Source organism: Apus apus, chromosome Z, assembly GCF_020740795.1.
Source record: "Apus apus isolate bApuApu2 chromosome Z, bApuApu2.pri.cur, whole genome shotgun sequence".
NCBI lineage: Eukaryota > Metazoa > Chordata > Aves > Apodiformes > Apodidae > Apus > Apus apus.
The window spans coordinates 23,078,175-23,103,048 of NC_067312.1; the positions used below are offsets into that span (position 1 = coordinate 23,078,175).

Here is a 24,874-nt window from a genome sequence, read left to right on the forward strand (position 1 = left end):
CTATGTTTCGTAAGATGCATTGTTAAATGGAGTGTGTATCATGGGCTTTGTAAGTAGGAATGGCTGTATTCCGGGACGTAAAATTATAACCTTGGCCACTGATGCCAATCATAAAACATTCCATGCGCCGAATTGAACGCAGAGGAGAAGAAAAATGGTACTCTGAAAACTTGGTTTTAAAAGCCAGATTAAAATGTGAAATTTGGGGTGTATTTGAAGAGTCGTAAATTGAGCGAGTACGAGGAATCACTACACAATGAAACAGTGTTAATTTTGTCACATTTAATAAATAATTTATCAAATGTAATTGTAAATGAAGTAACATTATTAAGCTGTCACATGACGTTTTGTGTGTGAATCAGTAGGTTTTTCTTTAACCATTATACTTTGAGAATGCAAAGGTTGAAAGATAAACAAAGATGCCACCCTAATCATTCTAAATTTTATGTCCACATTATCTGGTAGATGGATTTTGACTATTAATTTGGTTTTGTATGTTTTCTCTGTGTGATATTTGTGCATTATTAGATGACTAGACTGGCCAAGGCAGACCTGTTACACTTGCCTGAGTTAGGCATTGTTTGCCATGCCACTAAACCTGCCGCCAAGTGAAACCTTCATGGGGGAAATGAGATCGAAGTCTGGCCTGCTGAAGATGGACGCCCTGTCTCTGTTTTTATTTTATTTTGCTTTCTTTCCTTTGTTTATTTTATTTTTATTTTATTTTGTCCCTTTTTGTTTTGTTCTGTTAAATCTCTTTCCCTTGTACTTGTGAACTGGTACTTCAGTTCTGTAAAAACAGTGTTTTGTAAAGGGTTCATTCACAGTGTTTCATTTTGAAGTTGACCTGAAGCTGCTTATGAATGGTGGATGGTATACACAGAATTTAGAATATTATTCATTTTTATGCTGTGAATTACGGGTAAATTTTATTTGGAATATGTTTAAGCATCCAAATTCAACAGATGAGCACATTGTGTCAGAAGGCAGGAATAGTGGAAAATGTATCAGTTTTAGATACATTCTTTCATGTATTATGCTTTATGAGTTTTATCTTGGGAGAGGACAGGTGAAACTTCTGGAGAAATGAACTTTACAAAGTAAAGTAATGATCTTTTTCTGCTTTTTTTCTCTTATCAGCACAGTAGTTTTATTTTAGGTTGCATGGGCTGTTAGAAGAAAGGCTTGCTATATATGTCTAACATGAAGAGTTTAATTGAACTTTCATGAATATTAAATATCATGAAGTACTTGCTTCCTTCTGTTGAAATCTTGCTCCAGTGAGGCCAGTGGCAGTAAGATTTCATCCTTTTGTTTTTGTAATTTTCAGAAAAAACTGTTTACCACTCATAAGTACAAATGCAGCCTGAAGTTTTGGTTAAAATGTGTTATGTGAGGCACATTGTCTTTTAATACTGTTACTTGTGGGAAGATTGAACCAGTTCTCTGTGTGTGTATGTATGTGTATTTTACACTTTGACATGCTACAGTGGTGGTTATTTCAAAAAGAGGGGTTTTTTTTGTTGTGGTTTATTATTATTTTTTTTTAATAATGTCTTTGTGGTCATCTCACAATCTCTGGCAATTCATGCTGGAGTGATTGAGAAGGTTCTCATTCTTAAAAGATGATCTTAACTACTTGTGAAACAGAAGCCTTGGAGAAGTGTTGAGCCAGGTGGTGTGCCTAGTTCTCAGGCATTGTTCTTCCCAGCCAGCTGCTTTGGGACCAGTTAGTTTCACTCTGGTAATGCACCAGGCAGTGCACTACAGCTGGGAGGAGCTTTGCTTTGTGATGGTGGTTGGATTTAGCCATAGCAGTTGAGGTAATTGCCAGTAGGTGTAATCTCTTTAATGACTGCTCCTAAATCCAGTAAGAATCATTAATTGGGATCAGACAAAGTTTTTTGTTTGAAAGTGTGCATTTTCCATTGATTTAACATAGCAGGAAAATAGCAGCTTCTTTGTTTATATTAAATGTGAAATGTAAGTATTTTTAAAACAAGCAAATATACTTATTGCAGAAACAGTTTTGGCAGGGAGGATTAACTGTATGTTTTCAGTACAAAGAGCAGGAAATTAATTTCTTCTTAGCACTTGAAGGGGGTTAGAAATACTGTGATTAGTACTTGCTTAATTCAGATGCTTCTATTCAGCATTTAGCAAAATGGATTCTGAATGAACTAGTTTGACTAGGGCTTCTAAGCACTTTGATGATAGAAGAAAGTAACAACCATAACTGATATTTAGGACAAGTGTGTATTTCCTAAGAAGCGTAAGATGTCTCTAGGCAATGCAGAGCTGATCTAGATATGCTTCCATATTCTTTTACAAAGTGAAGAATCAATACATAAATTGTCACAGAATCTGGAATTTGCTAAACATGAGCTTCTAAGAAATCTTTCTAAGCATGTGGTATACATGTGATGTATTTGTTTTATTTGTATCCCTCCTTAGAAAAGCAGTCTCTACCTTTTTTTCCACTGAGCCTTTAAATACCATGAATTTAAACAATGAAACAGTTACTCTTAAGCTAGCGTCCTAATTAGTTGTGTCACAACCCACATATTTTATTGTAGCTTAAAGCCTGTTATTTGGCATTACATATGGGTCTGTTTTTCCAAAGTATCTAAGGAACAGGGAAGTAAATTTGCAAGATATTTTAGGTATTCTTTTTTTCCCCACTACAGTCTGTTTTCTGTAAAATTACTGAAAGGTTTGAGCTGGTCTTAAATGCGGGAGGATTTTTGAAAATACAGTATCTTTTGAGTATACAAGCAAATTTCCAGGGTTCTGTCTGTAAAGATAGAGCCTTTCTCGTTTTTTAATAAAATCAATGAATTGTGGCATGCAACTGACCAACTGTTTAGAAATGATGCTTCTACCTTTAGTTTAGATACTCATTCTTTGAACTGCTGTGATGGTGCACTTAACTGAAAGTGTTCAGTGGATTCCTCAAACAACATTTGAGCAGATTAATAATTTCAATTATTTCAGTAAGATAACCCATATACTTGAAGTTTAGGCTTGTATATGAGTACTTTTCTGAACCTGACTCATTATGTATAGCTCAGTTCTTGTTTAGAAGGGCTAAATGCCTAAGCATTTCTTAAGTTTATCTAGTTAAGAGTATATTGAATCGGCTGTATGTAAGTGCATACGTAACCTACGTGTATACTTGTGTGTGTTACTGACAAGGATCTAAAATAGAGTGCAGACACACCACTTGAACCATTTCTGATGTTGGATTTACTTGAGCCGTGCCTTGATCCTGTGGAAACCTGCATGAGTATCTAGTTAATTGCGAGGTGCAAGCTGTTCTTGATAAGGTCTGGTTTGTTAGTCATTTGGAAAACGTATTTCAATTTTTGAAAGAACTGGTACATAATTCTATGCCTAATTTGCATGCACAGCTGCTGTAACAGTATATTTGAAAGCCTGTTAGCTGCGATATTAGGCAGGATGTGCAGTAGAGTCCCTGGTACTCATGAACAGTCAGGCAGATCAGGTACACATTAATTGCATGCCTGACTTCAAAATGACATCTGTAAAGGGTGCTGGACATCGTGATGATGACTCAGATTGATGCATGTTTTCTAAAAAGCCCTGGACATCATTATTGCAGAGTTAATTCTTAAGTGCTAATAATTTTCCAATTTTTCTCCTTTAGATAGCAAAATCATATGGTTTGTTACATGTTAAGAAGCAAGGTGCCTCAAAATTTAACATAAATAAAATTTGAATAGGAAGCGTGAGAAAATAAATGGATACTGTTCTTTTAATTTTTCTGTTCCACCCATGATACATATAAACTAAAGTTTCAATTAGATCTCTGTTATTCTTTAGTCATATCCGACTCTATCCCAGTCCTTAAGAACAGGTTTGCAACACACGTTTTCTTTTTTTGAAGTAGTAAATTTCCTGTGGGGTCTGTTGAAACTCATATAGCTAAAACTGCACAGTGTTTTAAAACTTACCTCGTATTTTGCTTTTTGATAATTTTTAAATTTTTTTAATACTGAATTTAGAGATTTTATAGTTAAAAAGTGCATAGTTTCAGCCAAAGCAGTAAAAGCTGCTGGCACGGTATTTGTATATACCTTGGCTTTTAAAACAATATTTAAATTAAAAAAAAAACTTTAAGTGCATGGGGTAATACCAGTTGGATAGCATACATAAAGTTATGCCAATAATTTTTAATAGCTACATAGATACTATAGTAAAGAACTTTTTTCTGTAGTTTTTCAGTTCAGTGTTTAATGTTTGTGCCAGTTTAAATCTCTGTGCATTTCAAATTTAATATGTACGTATAACTGCTTAACTATTAAGTCTTTTTATTTTTAAAGATTTTTAGGTGTTCATTTAGCGGTCCAATTGTGACTAATGTTGAATGAAACCTGCATTTAATTCAGAATGCATATTACTTAAACTTCTGGCATGGCAAGGGGAGTATAATCTGGTTGAAATAGTAGGAAATACGTACTTGGGGAAAATACAGCTTGCTTAGCTGTTCAGTTAGGATTTTTTTTCAATCTCAGTAAATTTAAAGCTCATCTATCAAAGTTTTAGATAAACTGAGGTGACCTAGAATTTGAGATAGTATGAATCTAAAGCTTTCTGCCCTTCCCTCCTCCACCTCCAACTTTGCTTGCAGTATGTATTGTGTAGAGTCACTGTAGTTCAGTAGCTTACTTATTTTTGCGTCCAAAGTAGGTAGCACCAGAGGAGTAAAAAAAGCACAGATTTCAGTTAGCACATACTTTGTTTTTTCTTTTCTTTTTTTTTTTTTTTTCTTTTACTGATTTGGTTATTTGCCATTTCTGGGGATTAAACTTTAAAAAATGTTCTTCTTTTCTGTATCTGATGTTCTGTGTGCTATTAGTGATGCAGCCAACACGAACGGTTGTCATGTGTAAAACAACTTTCGATCACCGTGAAAACACCGCCCTGGGAAAGCGTCCATGCTTGATATCGTTTGGTTCATGAACATTAAGTTTCCAGTACAGGTGACCCATAGCTCAAAGTGTTAAATAATTGTATACATTATTCAGTTTTTAAAATAATAATCCATTAATGAGATTGCTAGTCTTTGAAGTTTTTGCTCACTTTTGTTTTTCCTAGTAGAGCAGGGTAAAAGGAAAAACTTAAGTTCTTGTTTCTTTGTAAGGATCTGGTAGATAGATTCATTGTTATTTATTACATTTTAAAATGCAAAGGTAATTGTAAAATCATAGAAAGAGTAACATCTGCGTAGTGTTCCTACTCTGTGTAATGCTTTGATTTCCTTCTTCAGGTAAAATACCGGATGAAGCTAAAGCCCTTTCTCTCTTGGCTCCTGCTCCTGCTATGACAAGCCTGATGCCTGGTGCAGGGTTGCTTCCTATACCTACTCCAACCCCTTTGACTACAGTAAGTAAAATTCAGTCACTGTTTGATATCTGGTTTCCTCTATAGTTGGTAGCCTTTTCTGTGTTTAGAGAATAAGAACAGTCTGATCCATGCACTTTGTCCTTTTGCTATGCTAGATCAATGAGTGTTTAGCTTAAAACTTACTATCCTTCACATTTCAACAGTAATTAATCTTGCCTTATGTGACATATTTGTCCAGAAGAGGTAACTTTTGTGTCCCTTTGAAGGCCTGATATCTATTACAAAAACAATTGGCCCTGGGTACTGTAAATTACCTTCTTGCCTTGCTCATCAAGGGCTCAGCAGTTCCTCATCTAGTTCTTGTGGCAAAAAAAAGAATATTAGCAGTGTCTGGAGACATCTTAGTCAGTTTAATTGACTGCAAGCATTAGAAATTCAAGCCTGTAAGTTTTCTGATTCATGTATTGCATCCCTGTCTAGACATTTTTTGTAAGATAATAACTGATAGCCCACAGAAAATCTTAACAGTAGGTTATTTATGGGTAGATTTATATTCTTTAAAAAAAAGTACTTGGCTAGGACCTTGACATTTAAATTATTGCCTGTATTCATTAGGTTTATTTTTTACAGAAATACAGAAGGCAGGCAAGTATTAACAAGTAAAGTGTCTCCCACTAATGCTTGGTTGCAAAGAATGTTCTGTTTTTGTGTTTTCCAGCTTGGTGTTTCTCTTGGCACTTTGGGGGCTATACCAGCAGCAGCTTTGGACCCTAACATTACGGCACTGGGAGAAATACCACAACCACCAATTATGGGGAATGTGGATCCATCCAAAATTGATGAAATCAGGAGAACAGTCTATGTTGGAAACTTGAATTCCCAGGTAGCATTTTTTGTGTAATTCAAAGTGTAGAGCTGCAATTTGAGTTGTACTTTTACATTAAAGAGGTTTTTTTAGTTGATGGCAATAGGAATTTAAACAAAAACTAAATTATTATTTTGGGTTATTGGTATATTTTGATTTTTTCAATGCTCTTGTGCCAGTCAGATCTGACCAGACTGTGGAATTCATTCTGACAGAATTCCAGAGGAGTCATAACTGTAGCTGAATTCAAGCTACTTATGATTGTGTGTGTTGATATATCCATTTGGGTTATGTTAACTGAACAAGGCTTTAGAAGTTAGGAGAGGTTAGTAGCTGTCCCCCACAGCACTGTGCAGTTACTTAAGTACAGTAAAGTGGAATGATGTGTCCCAGTAGAAGTTGCAAAATTAACATGGGTATCTTTGAGTTTTCAACAATGTGAAGGATACGTCTGTCAGAGATTTGTTTTTTCAGTAGTCAATTGAACTAGTTGAAAAACAGTTTCTCTCTGACTGATGGCAATATAAATATTTTATTTTGCTTTTTGACTGCTACAGTAGGTACTAGAGTGTAAAAGTGCTATTGATGGTGATAAATTAAAACAAGCTGGAAGCTAGTTCAAAACCAGATAAAAGCTATGTCTTGTCTTGTTTGGATTTTTTTAATTGATCAAAATTCACAGTCAAAAACTTGGACACAGGTAGAAATAAATTCTTCATCAGTTATTATAAATTTGCTGACAAGTGCAAAATCCTGTGGAAATGCTTTTTGAACTGAGATGGACTTCAGGGCTTTTAGCTGCACTATTTTAATTTGTAGTATAATCTTTAGATTAACGGAAGAAAAAATACATGTCTTTCCTAAAGTGTAGTATTACCAAATTCATGTTGTCTGTGTAATAATGGTGACATGTCTTTCCAGAATACGTAGCTCTTAGATTACATAATATTTGATAAGTGCTTTTCGTTATATATTTTACTTCAGCTGAGCTCTTCAACTCTTTCTAGACTACAACAGCAGATCAGTTGCTTGAATTCTTTAAGCAAGTTGGAGAAGTCAAATTTGTGCGAATGGCAGGTGATGAGACACAACCAACACGATTTGCTTTTGTGGAATTTGCAGACCAAAACTCTGTACCTCGAGCTCTTGCCTTTAATGGAGTTATGTTTGGAGACAGGCCACTGAAGTAAGAAATTAATTATCTGTATGAGTGTTGATGAGATATTTCTTCGTGTCCTTACACATTTATGACTCTGATGTATAGGAAGCTGCTGTGATTAATATTTTTTCAATGTAAGAATGTATTGTCAGCAACCTGGGACATGTTTATAAGCACCAGCTTCAAGGTTGGTAATAACTTTCTCTGAGAGTCCAATATATTTATATTTAATCCTGAGGTAGTGGAAGATGTCATAGTGAAATAATCTGTAAAGTCCTTAGTGTTAATTAGCTTTCTATTGTGCCGTATTTGTTTGAAAGTGGTAAGACTTGAAAGCGGTAAAAGACATTTCAGATACTTAGATGAAAGTTAGGAGAAACCTGTAGTTCTGCTGATCTTTGAGGTTCTTAAGTTGTACATGGCATTTGAGGTGTTTCCCATTCTTAGTTGTTTTTCATTTCCCTTTTTAAGTGTTTGGGAGTTACAGGTTTTACTTTTCCTTAATTTAGAATAAATCACTCTAATAATGCAATCGTGAAGCCTCCTGAAATGACGCCACAAGCTGCTGCCAAGGAACTGGAAGAAGTAATGAAGAGAGTAAGGGAAGCCCAGTCTTTCATATCTGCTGCTATTGAGCCAGGTAAGTATATTATTCTCATTACCTAACTGGCATATTCTGTGTGTACCTTGGTCCACACTTTTAAGAGCATTTTCAAACACAGAAAAAGGGTACTCAAGTGTGTATTGAGAAATATGTATGGGGAAAAAAAATAAATAATCAGAATTGTTAGTGCTACCAAATAGTGGAATGAAGCTGGCTTTATTTCATCGTGTCTTTATTTTCAGATACATGCTCACTGTTTTCAAAAATACAAAGTTAATATTAAATACTTAATGTTGGTGCTTTTTAAGCTCAGAGTACTTAAAAACTTTTAAAAGAAAATTCTCTATATTTTGTTTTGTTCTCTACTTGCATCCATTAATGCCATAGTTTTACGACGAGAGGGAGCTAGCATGGTTCTGAAAGCAGTGATACTGTGCTTTCCTTATCTGCAGTAGGTTCATTTGGCCCTGTGCTGTTCTTTTTTTTGGTGGCTCAAGACTATATTCATCCTCATAGCAAATGGGATCAGAGAATGAATGTGGGATAAAACTGAACACATTAAAAAGCACTCTTTTTCATCCAGATTGGTTCCCTGATCCCTGTTAACACTGAGATGCCAGGTCAAGGAGGAAGGTGGTTGTTAGGTTGAGAAGTTAGACATTTCAGTGCTGATTTTTGCTGACTTAAACTACAAAACTACAGGAAGAAAAATCTCAACTTGTTAAACTTGTAGTTGAGATCCTCCTTTTTCTTTTCATCAGTGAGATTCTGGCATTCTTCCTACTAACAAGCCCAGATGTTGTCTTACATAGGCTAGATAGTGTGTAATCTTAGGGGGGTGGATGAGTATTTTCTGTTGTTTCTTAGGTTTGGAAGAAAAATAGCTCTAACACTTCCTCAATGGTAAGCAGCAAAATAAGTCTTTTTAGAGTCTGAACCGAAGTCTGGTGAGGTTACTGGTAAGATTTCTGTAGACTTCCTGGCCTTCGGATCAAACTTTTCACCCAATTCTCTCCATCCCTTCCTCCTGCAAAACAGTGTTTGAAGAGTAGAAATTAAATATTTGTACAGAGGTTGAAATATCTAGAAGTATAGAAAGTATTAATTATTATTTACGTTTTATGCTTGCTTTCAAAACTATGCCCTCTAAATTTACTCTCTTCTTCTCAGGTTATTAAAAAAAAGGTCATTAAGTTAAATAGTAGATGAAGAGAAGAACATGTTGTGATATTGTGCATTGTGGCAGCAACATAAATCCCATTCCTTATAGAGCTAGCTGTTTATAATTATCTGGTTTATGTGTACTGCTGCAGGATGGCTGCACTCAACGAGTATATGCAATGACTTTCTTGGATGTTTCTGAAGGATATTTGCAAAGAAGGAAGATATGCAAAGAGTAGGCCCCTTGCACTATATGTGGTACTTTCCACTTGTGCCAGATTGTTAACTGGGATCTTTACATGTTCTGAGCTTACACTGCAAAGTGGTTTTTTCCTCTCAGAGTCTGGAAAGAGCAGTGAAAGAAAAGGCGGTCGATCTCGTTCCCATTCTCGTTCAGAATCCAGGTCTAGCTCAAAATCCCGATCTAGAAGGAAAAGATCACACTCAAAACACAGGTAGGTATACTTTTTATTTTGGGCTAAGATGATACTGGATTTTTTTTGAGTGGTTGTGCTTACTGAGAATTCTTACTGACTTAGAAGATAAGTATCCCTATGGAGAAGATGACTATTGTAGACTGAGAAGATCAGAATAACCAGGAATTTAGTCTCTGAAAGTGTTACCTTCTGAATGCTAATTGTTTTCACTATTACTCTCAGTTAAATCGCACTTTTGTGCCATGTAGCAGAACAATTTCAAAGGTTTCATGGATACATTTTCTGCCATGTAGTGTATTATCAATTTGTGACTTGTATTTGAAAAAAAAGTTACCTCTATTTTGTGAGTCAAATATGTGATTTATTGTTAACACTCTGAGCAGATAGATTAGCTAGTTTGGCTAGTAGAAAGTTCCCAATATCCTGAACATCTAAATACCAAGTTAACAAATGCAGTGTTTTTATTTACTGTACTGTAAATATAAAGCTGTGGGTTTTAAAAGCAGAAGAAAAAGGCTTTGGGCAGTTTTTTGTTCTTCAGATCTTGTTTACTTCACTAAATGTGGTCAGTTGTAAAAACAGGCTTTGGAATACGGGAGAAAATGGTTGCCCTTAAAGTTTCCCCATTAAGATTTTTTTTTTTCCAAGAATGAGACAAACTTGCCATGTGAGACAAATGCTTCCTGAAATCAGATTTTTTTCAACATGGGGAATCACATTAAAGATATTTTGTTAAGTGTATAAAAAGAAGAAATTCAGAATGTATTTGATAGCTTACACTTAAAAGAGGTTAGTGTTGTCAGTGGTGCAGCAGCAGCTTTGTTGCATCCTTTCATGCATGATCTTCTGATAAGGCAACTGGAATTCTTTTAGCTGGCCAAAGGGAGTTACCAGTTATATTACCAAACAAATGTAAGTGCAGGCTTCAGTTCTGCAATAGCAAGACAGTACAGTATGTGTTATCTAATGACATAAAAATATTAGGTTCCTTTTTAATGGTAAAAGAATCACTTGGTCACTTGCTTATTGCTTGCAAAACAATCTTTGTTTTGTGTAACACTGCAGTACTCTTAGTACTGTTTTGTATTGACACAAACCAAATTTATTTTTAGAATATAAACTTTATTTTTCTTTTACATGTGGGAAACCTCTGCTTCAAACAACTGTTTATGGTTAGATTTTGGGTTAGTTGTTTTTGGGTTTTTTTATTACTTAACCACTGCTGCTGTCAGTTTTGAGTATGAGGAAATATCCTGAAAAAAACACCAATCTGATCTGTTGAGGAATGTCAGAATAATGTGAGAATAAACTGTTCTTACGACTTCCCTGTTTTATTGGAACTTACATAATTTTTGTCTGTGATGTATTCCATGTCTTTTCAACTCAATTGTAAACAATTTGCTCTACAGTTTTTCTTTCTGTGCTGGTAAGTGAAGCAAAGCTGTAGGTAAAAAATGATTGCCTCTCCTCTTGGTATAAATTACTCTGTGTGTCTTGAGCTGCAGAAGACAGGTGGAGCCGTTATTTTTTGTACCTCCCTGTTCTTCAGGATTTATTGAGTAATGCATATGGCTTTTCTATCTTTGGTAAGTTAAACTTCATGGTACCTTAACCCCTCAGGCAGAATATCCAGAGATATGTTTTTTTCAAACTTAATGTTCAAATTCAGCTTTTTGTTTTTGCTTTCACAGGGAGTATTATCTTCCAAAAACATGGAATATTTTTGAAAAAAGAATATAGTAATTTTTAAAAGCTGTGTTTTATTTCTTAAATCTGCAACTATACCGTTTGTATTTATCAGAAGACCTTAATTCGATTTTTATCAGAGTATCTGCATCTTATCTGCATTCCTTATTTATCATGCATTAAATGCTTGTTTTGTTCCCTGGTAAATCTTATAATTGAAATACATGCTAACAAATCCTTTCACCTGAAAAGATAGCCTGATCAAATGCTGAATCACAGATAGTGTTTTGCTTTGTTGTTTTGTTTGTTTGTTTTTTCAAGTTCTTTTAAATTGTAAAGCTGGAAAACAAAACTCAGCTAAAGCCATCTTTCTTCACTGACCAAATGCAAGAAGTGACTGGGCCTGGGAAAGAAGCAAAAGATAGCTAATTCTTTTTACAAGCTGCTAAAAAGATCTATGGCACATTTTATGTGCTGTAATTTATTAAGAACAGCTACCCTTGTATGGCATGAATGTATATTTTCCAGAGTATTCATGGAGGTTATTATGAAACATAAGTATTACCTAAATGGTGCATTATTTCAAAGGAAGGCACGTGTACCTGGTGGAGCATAAATTATCCGTATTTACAAAATGTTGGTTGACAATATATTACTGAGGTGTAAGTCTTTATATAATTTTATGTAGTGAGGCAAGATTTGTGTCTTTTTTCTTTTGTTGTTTGACCTAATTTTTATGAAGTTTTAATATTACTGTATTTTTCTTCTGGCATTGCTCATTTAGAAGTAGATCTGGCAACAGATCACTCTCAAGACACAAGGACAGACGCAGATCCAGAAGTCCCCTGAAAAAGCGGTCTAGATCTAGGGAAAGGCGGAAATCAAGAAGTCGCTCTCGTTCTCGGTGAGTTTGGTTCCTAAGAAATTGTACTTTTTTTCTTAGCGTACAGTACAGAGTTTTTCAAAAAGTCTAGCAAGCCTTCTATGTGATGGTAAAGGGCGGGATCTCAAAATGCTTTAGCTGGCCCATAGTCTTCATCTATGGGGCAAAAGTATAGAAAGGAAATTTTAATGCTGAGTGGGATAGAATTAGTTTTCTTCACAGTAGCTAGTGTGGTGCCTATGGAGGTTAAATCACCACATTGAGGTATCTAAACTTTGATAGTATAGTCTGCATTTCTGCAAATGTGCAAGCTGGCTGAAAATAGGTGACTTTAATTGCCTCACTTTAGAACAGTAGATTAGGATTGTTCTGTATAGCCTCTGCGAACCAGGAAAAAGTGGATGATGCTTGTTCAGTCTTTATCTGTTGACAAGGTTAGATTCAGGCTGGATTTGATCCTGCATTATGAGGACATGTATAAAGTTTTTGTGCATGAACTTTTGCTTTTGTCTTTGGCCATCTCATATTTGGTGTACACTGCTGTGGGCACAAATGCATGTGTCTGTCATCTGGTGTATTTGCATTCCAGGATCTAATACATCTATATTTTACCTAGTCTATTACTTTTTAGGTCTGATTGTTTAACTATTGAACTGTGAAATTCCAACAAGATAGTAATATAATTTTATGAGGGATGAAGTAGTGAATATTTACAAAATGGAGGTGCCTGTGCAATTAGCTTAATTAATAGAAGTCTTGGTACTTTTCTCTGTTTCATCTCTCTAATTCCCCTGTTTCTTTTAAAGGGGGCTTCCTACTTATGTTGTGCAGTTGCCCCTTGTTTCTTGACAGAACAAGTTTTGTGAGAAAGAGGGCTGCAGATCTGTGAACATCTGTGGAGATGGGAATAGGCTACTTAGGTAGCTGGGCTTTAATTGATAGATCCTCTTGATTCTCTATTGCTGTATGGACCTTCTTGAGGTATTTGCTCACTGAAAGGGACAAGTCCAATGAAATCTCTATGCCAAATTTGTGGGAAGGCACTTCTTGGGCCATTATGAGACTCTTTGCGGTTGCAGGGACTACATGCTGTATCATCTATGGTCTTACATTACTTCTCTGAGACTTCTAAATAGGTCTTTACCAAAACTTGTTGGGAAGGAAATTTCTCAGGTCATAGAGCATACAGCAGCTGTTTATTAGCAGTTGAGAAGAGGATACAGCCAAACACTTCTGGTGAAGAAAGGTGGGGGCTGTGCTTAGGATCTTTCATGGGTGAATGAGTCTCTTTGAGAATTTTTTTAAATCCTAAAATAAGTAGTAATATCAGCAAACAGCAACTTCTGTCTGTCTGATTCTCTTGGACATCTAAAGGCTTACTGATCAGCTTCTCTTGTGTTTTTTCCTGTTTATCTGAAAAATTTGTTCATGACCTAGAGGCAGGTCTTGGAGTTGTGTGTCTCTCTTCTAGAAAGGAAGGGTGGAGTCTCACACTTCCAAATAATTCTGTACCAAAATGTAATCTTCCAGCCAGAGCTGTGATCTAAGCAAATTTTGTTTGACTTGATGACTAGAACATCAGCTGAAATTTTCCTCAGTGTTCTTTTTATCAACATGTGTAATTCTGCAAGTCCCAAAGAAACTGACTTGTTCTGATACTCTTGTTTCTCTTTTTACTGGTTTAACAATTCTTCAATAATTTTTAAATTCCTAATGACATAACACAGGATTGAATTGTCTTGAGTTTTGATCTTACATATGCCTTTTGAGGGAACTTTTTTGGTGCCTTTTTATCTCTGTTTTTTTTTATTACTTTATTATTATTTTCATGTATTAATTGTTGTGGGAATGCCAAGCAGTTCCAGGATATCTGTGTGACAGAACACTGTAGAATAAAGACTTCTTTCAGTCAGCTGTCATTATTCATGGAGGGGGGTTAATCTGCAGTTCATTTTATATGGACACACTTTTGTTAAAGAATGGACTTACAGATTTATCTCACTCCTAGCAAAATGTGAAAAATTCTATATGTTAATAACTGTGAGGGGAAGAGACTTATTCTCTGTGTGATAACATCACTATAAAGGTCACAGTTTTGTTTGATTTTGGGCTCCCTTTCTCTAACTTGGTTTTCAAATTTTCTGGCTATATAACCTTTCCCTAGTGGTGAGCAGGGGTGGAAAATTAAAATATTGATTGATTACTAGTTTTCGTCAAAGACCTCTCTTATCTTGAGCAATTATTGTCTGCTAAGGAGTTAGTTGTAGTTTTAATTGGGAAGTTCAAAGGTGAATTAATGGATTTGTGTTTGGCTTTTCACAGGGACAAGAAAAGAGACAAAGAAAAGGTCAAGGAAAAAGAAAAGGCCAAAGAAAAGGATAAGGAGAGAGACCGAGACAAGGATAAGGAGAGAGACCGAGATAAAGACAGGGAAAGAGAGCGAGATAAAGAGAAAAACAGGGAGAAGGACAAGGAGAGAGATAAAGAACGAAACAAAGATCGAGAGAGAGCCAGAGACAAAGAAAGGGATAGGGACAGGGATAAGGATAAAGACAGGGAAAAGGAGAAAGATAAGGAGAAGGAAAAAGACAGGGAAGAGGTAGATCAGAACAAAGAAAAAGAAGATATTGAGAAAGAAGGAGACAAGGACAGAGAGAAGATAAAGGACAAGGAGGGTGAGAAGGAAAAAGATGGGGATAAGGAGAAGGAGCGAGAAAAAGAGAGAGATGATAAAAAGAAGAAAGAGAAGAGATCCAGAACACCCCCAAGAAGCTATAGCTCTTCAAGAAGATCTCGTAGCTCCAGCAGGTTTGTTTAGAATTTTTTTATGCTTTTTTTGACTTGCGAGTTCAGGGAGGCGCCATCCTAGTTCTTCTGTATTGGTATCACTGTGTCCATTACTAATTAAATTTGTATTATTTCTGTTTTGTAGATTTTCCTGTAAAGTAAAATCTATTACAAAGAGCTCTCTGTGATACCTAATAGAACATAGTTTCTTTTTGGGCTGTTGGTGTTTGCTTTTCATATAACTATGTAGTAGAGTGCCTGAGGACAGTAAGTACATCATTCTTATGCCATTTCTCTGTGTTAGAACCATTTAGAAGTTCTGATTAAGTGACATCACACATCAGCTTTTTCCTGATGAAAGTTCAAGTTACTGTTACATAGTTCGTTGGTTACTTACATAGTGTACAGTGTTGGTCTGTACATTGTAGGAACAATTGAGTGGTAGTACTTGCCAATTGAGCTGGATGGCTGAACAGCAGGAAGGGATTATGTTAGCTGTTTAGAAGGTGAATGTATCTCAGTCGGAAGATAAGGGTACCTTGTTTATCTGGTTAGATGGCCAAGTACAAACAAGGTGGCATTTCTTGAGGATGCAGGTAGTGAAAAAGGAAAGCATTCAAATTAATGTACTTGTTGTTGCCTCAGAGTGAGGCAACAAGTGACTGGAAGTCTGGATAAATTCAGTACAGCAAAAGAAGGCTGTGAGGTTGATGATAAGCTCTGTAAGTGGACTAACTCAGGCATATTCTAAAAGTGTTGCAGCTAACTTAGGTTCAGAAGCGTTGGTGGAAACAGAACTTTTGTATACAGAGTATACAAAACTGGAGGGAGAGGATTACACCCCAGAGGAGTGGGCTGCCATTCAGAGAAACCTTGAAAGACAGGAAAAATGAGCTGACAGGCATCTCATGTTGTTGAACAAGGGAAAGGCTAAGTCTGCATCCTGGCAGGAATAACTCCATTGCATCACTACAGCCTATGTGCTGGCTGGCAGAAAAGGACCTAGTGGTCCATGCAGCCACAAAGGCCAGTGGTATGCTGAGCTGCATTAGGTAGTGTGTTGCAAGCAGGTCAAGGAAGATGATTCTTTCCCTCCTCTCAGCACTTCTGAGGCCACATCTGGACTCCTGTGTCCAGTTCTGGGCTCCCTATTACATGGGACACACACAAGAACTGGAGTGAGTCTAGTGAAAGTCCATGAAACTGGTAAAAGGCTTGGAGCATCCATCATACAAGGAGAGACTGACGGAGCTGGGATTGTTTAGCCTGGAGAAGAGAAGGCTGAGGGGGGGAGTATTATTAGTGTGTATAAATGGGAGAGCATGAAGAAAAGGGAACCATACTCCTCAGTGGGGGCCAATGACAGGCTGCATATTGACATATGAGCAATTAAGGCCTTTTACTAATGCTTATACTGTGTTTTTTTCTGTGCAAACTGGAACTACTTACCTGAGAGACTGTGGAGTTTGCATCCATGGGAATATTAAAAATGTGGCACTGAGGAGCCTGCTTTAGTTCACCTTGTTTTAAGGTGGGGGTGGGAGAGAGGTTGGACTTAGATGGTCTCCAGAGAGCTCTTCCAACTTCAGTAATTCTCTTCACTGTCTGAAAAGTGAACAGATTGGCCACCAACTCCCAGTTACCTTGCATTATGGGTATCTGTTTAATTTAGTGATCGGTGTTGCCTAGTTGAAATAGTTAACAAACCTTTTGTGAGAATATTATCCAACAAACTGTCATTTCAGCTTCCAGGATTTACAGTGCAGGACTGAATGGGACTGCTGATCCTTTACCTGAGGAGTGTAGAATACTGGGCAAATAGTCATCTTTTTGGAGAAGGTGAAAGTGCAATAGGATATAAAGGACCTTTTAAGAACTAAATGGCAACTGCTCTTGCTTTACTGACAGAAAGCATGAGAGTCCTAGAAATCAGATGGCTATTTGTGATTCCTAGCTTATGGTGCACATACAGGAGAAGAGTAGGATCTGGGTCCTTTTCCAACAGACATCTACAAGCTAACAGAGGAGATAGGATAGGAAATGTTAGTTCTGTGTACAATTAGGAGACACAGGACCACTATCAAAATGTTCCGTTTTGTTTTTTCTTCAATTTTACTTTATTGCCTAAGAGTGTTAAAAATAGGGCACAAAAACCTTTGCCATAGACAACAGAGATGGTAGCAAATAATGTCAGACACAGTTGTAGTTCTTCATCTTGAAATATGACAAAGAAAAAGCAGAAATTGAAAATTAAAATTAGATTTAATTAATAACCAGTTTCTAGTTTGAACACAATTACTAGGGAACTTCATTAGTCACAGATATGTATGTTGGAAAGCAAAAGGAAGTGGGGATGTACTACTCAATTTAGCATAAACATTGACAGTGTATCAAAAAGTGGTGATATATGTGAAGATGCTAAAAATCAGATGCATGATAAATAGTGAACAACTGATCAGTGATTGTGTTATGTTCTCCATGATTTTAAAGTCACTTTGGTTTTGTTCACCAAAGATTGGATCCAACTTAAGAACTTGCTCAACAAAATAGTTCTGAAATCCCATCCGGCTCAGCTTCAGGATAGAGACATTGTAGATTATATTGTCAGAATATTAATCCAGATAATGATACCAGGCGTATCTTGATATATCCTTTTATAATTTATCTAATAAGTGTTGATTTCTTGACCCTTCTAAATATTGACAATATAAATATTCTCAAATAATGTTGTGAATTGCAAAAGCTGACATTCCTAATTGTAGCTTTTCCACCATATCTTGAAATGCCCTTGAGAATTAGATTTTAACTTCCCTGTTTTTCTGTGGTGGTTCTTCCTGTCTACTCTTCCTGTTCTGTGAAGAGGTGGTAGGTTCTGTGTTTATGTTGAATGAAGCTTTACTATCTCAGTTTTTGCTTTATATTACCTTGTGCCTCAGTACATTTGCAACTAGTTATTTAATGTTTTGTTGTTCTGGCGTCTGATCTTGAATAGAAGAACTTAAGCAAATTCCATATGTGTATGTATAACAGCTGTTTTATAAAATATTAGGAGCTCTTCAGTATGTTACAGAATGGTAACACTGCTGAGCAAGGAGTGCTGGGAAAAGAATAGATATTAACTTACTCTGATTTTGACAACAGCTTGATTTTCATTTTGCACTGTTTGCTTCTAAACCAATCGGAATGCTAGCTCCTGTACTTAGGAATGAAACTTCAGTTAGTCTGAACTGATATTGGCGATCTTCAGGTTGTTACCTGTTGAAGTTAGCATTGCTCAAGTTACGCTTTTTGTCTTAATGTGGCTCTTTGTTCAAATAGGTTCTTTTCCTGACTGAAGAAACTCTTACATTAATAAAGGATTAGTGAATTCAGTGTGTTTCCATTTTTATCAGGTTTAAGTACAAGCAACTGATTATAAACAAAAAACTAAAATCTGAAAGAGCACAATGTTTTTTTTCCGCTTCCAGCTTCCCCTTTCCCACCAAACTGAGACATACTACATTTTTGTTTGCTCTGATGAATTAATAGATTGTTGGTGATACTTAAATTCAGGGATATTTACTTAATGGTTTCGTCAGATCATTTTAAGAGCTTTGTATTTTTATATGGTTTCTGAGTTTCTTTTAGTCTTTGATCTTGAATGTCTTTGTCCTTTAGAGAAAGACGTAAAAGGAAGAGTAGAAGTCCATCCAAGTCTCCTAAAACATCCAAAACAGCAAAAAGAAAGTCTTCACGAACTCCTTCTCCAAGAAGGTCAGTCTGATGTAAACATAAAGAGTTAATGAGCAGTAAAGGAGGAAGAATTTAAAGTATTTTTGTTGTTTTACCAGTTTTTGTTCTTTGCACTCATCATCTTTGAGGTTTTCTGTTGGCAAGAATGATTCAGTTTTTTATGTAAAACAGTAATGAAAAAAAACCTTCATGGATTCTGCTTTAGTATTCTTTCAACTAGAGAGATTCAAATCTGTCAACAAGACAAATTAGCTTCAAATCAGTAAAAACCCTTAATCAGATACAGATAAATTTTGTATTCTCTTTGCAAATACCCTGTGTACTGAACACGTGTATTGTTTAGCTCCCTTCAGTCAAAAAATCACATTGTTTTTACAGTGGAGTTTTTATTGCATTTTAGGATGTTGGTTTGTTGCGTTGATTTTTTGGGGGGTTTTTTGTGTGGTTTTTTTTTTTTTTTAAAACCCACAGTTTAGTTTGCAGTTAAACAGTTGGAAGGTTGCTGCTATTGGATCAAATTCTGATTAAAGTAAAAATTTTCTTTAAACAGAAACAAGAAAGAAAAAAAAAGAGAAAGAGACACAAATGACAGAAGAGAGAGAGAACGCTCCACCTCCAAGAAAAAAAGTAGTAAAGAAAAAGAGGGAAAGGAGAAGTCTGACAAAAGCACCGCTACTTTGAAGGTAAACTGTATGACCAAGTGATAAACAGAGTGAAGTGGAGCTAGTGGAGGTTCCTTCCCTTTTTTCTTTCTTTTCCTTCTGTTTCCCTTACCGTACCAAATTATTACTGTTTGGGTTGAGTTTTTGGCAGTTGGAGACCTACATTTGATGTTAGTGTGCCAGTTTGGTTAATCTGTGTTGGAACTTTAGTGGACCTGTAGGAACTTGTGGGAATAGGTTATGGAAATGCTTGTTTAGGTTTCTGTTTCCTGTTCTGTGCCTTATGTTAGGACTTGGCTGGCTGCCTATCTGTAGGAGCAGGCAGGAAGCAAACTGTAACTAAGGAGCAGTATCAAGGGACAGCTTGGCTGTCAAACTGGGAAGATTACTTCTTTAAGAAGCTTTCATTCTGCACTTCAGCCTCTCCCCGATTGCTCTGGTCCTGGCCTGTGTATTAGACTTTGCAGGAGTAAATTTGAAGAGCTGGGAAAGAGTGGTACAGGATTTGCCCTTGCAAAGTAAAAGGTGGTGTGATTAAGGAAAGAAATGTCATTTAATTGTTTGTCTTAGAATTTGAAAAGCAGCATGCCTTTAGAGAGTAGTTTTTTGTACTCACAATTATTCACCTATTATTAAAGAGCTGGTTTAAATGACTCTGTCCACATGCTTAAGCTCTTATCAAAGAGCTCTCTTAAAATGCTTCAGATACCTGACAAAAATATGAAAGGGAAAATGTAACCCTATTTTATTGAGAAAATATGGTAAAGTCTTAGTTTCTGGAGCTGCTTCTCTCAGGTTCCATGATGCTGCTTGTTCTGTTTTTTCTGAGTATTGATAATAAAGACAGATAACTTTATGGCAATTATTTATTGGATGATGAGTTGTTATGAGTGCCTAGCTTCAGCCACTTGATAAGAAAGATTTTGTTTTGTTTTTTTTTAAAAGGAAAAGAAGCTGACATGTCTGTTATAAAAATTGCTGAGACAATAAATATGTAAAAATGGAGACAATAAAAATGCCAAGAGTTTGTTGGAGGTCATATCCTGTAATGTTAAGAATTTTTTTTGTGTAAAATAATTTTATTTTTGGTAGGACAAGGATCACACTAAAGAGGATCAGAATTCTGAAACTGACAAGGAAGTAGACAACAGAGATACACAAAGGACAGATGAAGTTAAACTACAGCAGAATGGGAACTGTCAACCAAATGAAGAAAACCTCTCAATTAAAATGGAAGAGGTTTAAAGCTAAGAATGGGCTTCTGATTCAACTAAGAAATGAAATCCAAAGCTTTTTATTTCCTGGAACAAGTAAGAAAATGTCAAAGCAATCAACCTGAACATGTTGATAGTACTAGTAGCTCTTCCAATTCTTGTGATAGCTTTGTTGTCTTCCTTGCTGTAAAGCAAGAGAGTACAGACTAGTAGTTACACCATGAAAAGGCAGATGCCATCAGAACTATTCATCTTTGAAAATCCATGCATTTCCATGATGGCTGTACCTGTGAGATGATTTATGTCATGTTTTGCCATAAGCTGTTACAAATAAATAGAAACTGAAAGATGTAAACCTGTATTACCCCCAAAAAAGCTGAAGATTAGCATTGAAAGTTGTTTTAAATACTGCTTGTTGATGAATTTTGTATTGTTTTACCTTGTGGGTTAAAAAAATCCGCAAAAACTTCAATGTGTACTGTTAGATGTGCTTGGAAATTGTGCATAAATATACACTTTTTTTCGTTGTACATGACAACTGTAGGGAAAGGTTTTATAGGCATAAATGGAGTTTTACGACATTTCTGTTAAATACTTACGTAGTAGTATGGGTTTTTTTTTTGCTTACTGCTTAAGATTCTTGGGGTTTATTTAAAATAATTTCTTACTAATATGCCTACAGTTAATATTTCATTTAACGTATTTGAACAATGCATGCTTCTTTTCTATTCCTAAAAGGAACATTTCCATGTTATAGGTAATAGATTAGCTTACTGGATTATTTTGGGGTTGTTCTGTTGTTTTCTTTTGTCCTTGCAGAAGTGAGCACATCTGTATGATGTTACCAGAACTTGCAGCTTGGTTTTGAGCCGTACTGCAGTGTTTGTTCAGCTGCAAATAGTACAGGTGCCATTATGAGAATATTTTTTTCTTTTTTTGTTTAAAAAAAAATATGGGGAGCACAAGCAGAAGCTTTAGTGCCTTCTTAAAATGTGGTATTTTTTAGAAATGCCTATGTGCTAATATTAATTTTCAGCTAAATTTTACATAATCTCTCTTGCTATTTTGCCACCACCATACTGTAGAAAAGAATGCAAGTGATTTGTTAGAACGGTTGTTTGATTCACTTGTTAAAATACTAATGCTCCAAAAGCTCTGTTCTTTTTTATTTTTACAAGACTTGATAGATTAAAGCAAAGATGCAGTTGGGGACCACCACTGTACAAAAGTAGTAGCTGAGTACAAAGCATTTGCTGATCATCTACGTCAAAGACAGCATGTTGGATTTCTAGCTACATTTGGGTGGCCTTAACGTTACCTCTCCATCATCTTCTCTGGTACCTGTTGGGTGATACAAAAGGAATTGTATGCAAAGAAGAGGGGGATAAGTAATTTGGGGAAAAAAGTTCTAATTTACACGGGAGTTCTATGGTAGAGATTCTTTTTTCAGTCTTTGGGGAGAAAGCCTGTAGGAAGAGAATGACAAAGGGAGTATTTTTGTCAAGGTTAAACATGGCTTATTTTCTCATGTAACTTAATTGGCTACATGAGATTTCTTACTTAGGCCTAAAATCAAGTAGATTATTTTTAATACAACTTAATACAATCAGATTACTTAATTGCCTTACCTCATGGGGAGAGTTATTTCCTTCAGTAAAAACCACAAAACTTAATAGCATGTTAACTATTTGCTTTCAGTTTGTTTTTATGTTCTTTTGCGTAGTTAATTCTGCAAAAAAAACCACACGTATTACAGGGGATAAAAAATATTGCCCAATTCCTAAGGTAATGAAACACAGTCCGATTGTGAAGCTGCTTAATCACTCTTCATTTTCAATACCTATTTAACATTCTTGCCACTGTGTACATTTAAATCTATAGAAAATGCTTTACCATGTAAAGTATAGACAGTCATTTTTGTGATGTTAAGCCACATGCTGTTGGCTGGTGAACAACTTATTCTGATAAAAGAATGACAAATCTGTATGCTTACAGGAAGACTGTGAAGGATTGTGTCTTGCAACAACAGCTGTCTTATTTATGATGTGTAAGTAGTATAGAGCAAAGACTTTGTTTGTATACTTGTTATCTTTGGTACCATTTCACTAATAAAATATTTTAGAGGGAAGTTTCTGCTGGTACATACTTATTAAAGGAGTATTTTTAGTTGATCTGGTCTTATTCACACAGCTTCTTTTTTTATTTGAAGGGTGGATACCAGTGAAAATTTACATGTATTATTTATGTATTTGAAAAAGCTGTTTCTTCTTACAAAGGAATTAGAGCTCTGCCAATGTATTATGTTTCAGCTGGTATTAGTTTGATTTCTTGAGTTTTGTTGCCCTGAAATTCCATAGCTCTATTATTTATAAGTTACAAAACATGTAAAGGATTGTGTACAGTTAGCCAAGAAACAAGCCTTTGGAAATTATTAGCCTTACTAGCTAACTTATATTTGAATGAATTGTTCCCTTACAATTATTGTTTTTTAAAGGCAGAAACCCCCCTGAAACAACCAATCACCTAACACACACATTTTGTCCCCATCTTAAGTCATATTTTCTTAAAAATGCTGTATCTTCTGGGTTTGCTTTGTAAATACTGTGCAGATCTGTGAGGTAGTTATGTTCTGTCTGTTCCTGTTAGGTGTTTTACAGTTCCCAGCTTCCTGAAAAGCCACTACTAGAGAGGTGCTACTCTGCAAAATGCCTGTCTCTGCAGAGGATAGCCCAAGTTCAAACCAGTAATGTAGAACAGTAGTGGAGTTCCTGCTTGCTCCAACAGGGTTGTGTGCTTCCTCCATTAAATGTGTCCACTGGAAGTCCACTCCCTTCATCATTAACAAGTTTGCATGCTGAGCTGCCAGGTTTCAACAGTGTGCTTCATGATAGCTGTATTGTTTTGAATGTAACTTCATCTGAGTCAGCCTTTATTTGAAAATCTTGTGTTTTGTAATTGCTCAGAAAAGTGGTGATATGGTGCCATTTTGTTAAGACAATGTAAATCACATCTGCATAACCTTCCATTAGTGACCACAGTGATACTACAGCAGTGTTTCTGGGGAGCATTTGTCTTTGGATTTTGAAAGGCGGTAGGAGGTGGCAACTGTTGGTGGATGAAACAAGATTCTAAGCTCAAAATAGAGGTGGCTGTGATTGAGATAATTCATTGTAGTCAATAGGTTTACACCAGTGTGAGAAGTGGAATTTTGTTTCCAAAGACTGATAGTTGCATGATACATGAATAATATTTTTTATATTTTGGAATTGTAAATAAGAGGGGGATAAAAGCACTTCAGTTGGAAACTAGAAACATCTGAAGAATACCTGAGACACTGGTGAGATAGATGTGGATACTGACTACTCATCAGTGACCTGCTAATTTCTTTGGTAACACTCAGATACATACATCTGAACTAGCTTTACATTAGGTAACTTAACAGGAGCAACCTTTTCACAAGTTGGGTTCTGGAATCACGATCACAGATTTGCCAGAGTTGGAAGTGACCTCTAGAGATCATCTAGTCCAACCCCCCACTGCAGCAGGATCCCCTAGAGCACATTACTCAGGACAGCATCCAGGTGGATTGTTAGTATTTCCAGAGAAAGGGACTCCACAACCTACCTGGGCAGCCTGTTCCAGTGCTCTGTCACCCTGATGGTAAGGAAGTTTTATCTCATATTTAAATGGAGCTTCATGTGTTCCAGCTTGTGCCTCTTGCCGTTGAAATGAGCTGTTGCCGCTTCAGTGTTTTTACTCTGCTGCAAAGAAGGCAAATTTTGAAGTCTGTAGCATGCTTTGCATTGCTTGCAAATGTTCTCTGGCCATTAAATCTAAGACAAGACCTGAAATTACTTTCAAACTCTGCAAATCTGTTTGTTACATGGTTTCTTCTGTGTGTTGCCCTTAGTTTGTAATAGTATTAAATGTAGGGATTTCTGTGATTTTCTTTTGGTCTGAGGAAGAGATACAATTAAAGGCTGCTTTGTATGATACAAATTACCCTAAACTTCATACCTGTCTTTATTACTGTGTTACTCTCTTCATTCACGTGTATGACTATTGCAAGCAGTAATTCTACAGTGATGTATCTTCTAGTTTTAGGTCTGAAGCATCTCTCCATCACTGTAGTTTTGTTAGCTTGCAATGAAATAAGGTCTGGGTTAATGTGTTTTAATTTTGCTAGCTGTTCACTTAGATGGGGATAAAACACCCAGACACAAAAAATCTTCAGTTTTGTAAATGTAAATGTGAAAATTGCATTATAACCATAAAACAAATAATCTTAAAGGTGTGAATTCTCAACAGTGACTTGCA

At 36.0% G+C, this 24,874-nt stretch overlaps 1 protein-coding gene across 4 annotated transcripts in view; it reads left to right on the forward strand.

Annotated features, from left to right (window-relative positions):
• Positions 1-24,408, forward strand: part of SREK1 (splicing regulatory glutamic acid and lysine rich protein 1) — a 30,647-nt gene extending 6,239 nt beyond the window's left edge. For 2 of the 4 annotated variants that reach the window (XM_051641992.1, XM_051641995.1), the window contains exons 3-12: positions 5,291-5,406; positions 6,086-6,250; positions 7,240-7,418; positions 7,901-8,031; positions 9,497-9,611; positions 12,064-12,183; positions 14,485-14,970; positions 18,607-18,702; positions 19,232-19,364; positions 20,436-24,408. In XM_051641992.1, the coding sequence (XP_051497952.1) occupies positions 5,291-5,406; positions 6,086-6,250; positions 7,240-7,418; positions 7,901-8,031; positions 9,497-9,611; positions 12,064-12,183; positions 14,485-14,970; positions 18,607-18,702; positions 19,232-19,364; positions 20,436-20,588 (1,694 nt within the window). In that variant the 3' untranslated portion in view covers positions 20,589-24,408. Of the gene's footprint in view, positions 1-528; positions 5,004-5,290; positions 5,407-6,085; positions 6,251-7,239; positions 7,419-7,900; positions 8,032-9,496; positions 9,612-12,063; positions 12,184-14,484; positions 14,971-18,606; positions 18,703-19,231; positions 19,365-20,435 lie in introns of all 4 variants that reach the window. The other 2 variants (XM_051641993.1, XM_051641994.1) reach the window with 2 other exon arrangements.
• The last annotated feature ends 466 nt before the right edge of the window (positions 24,409-24,874 follow it).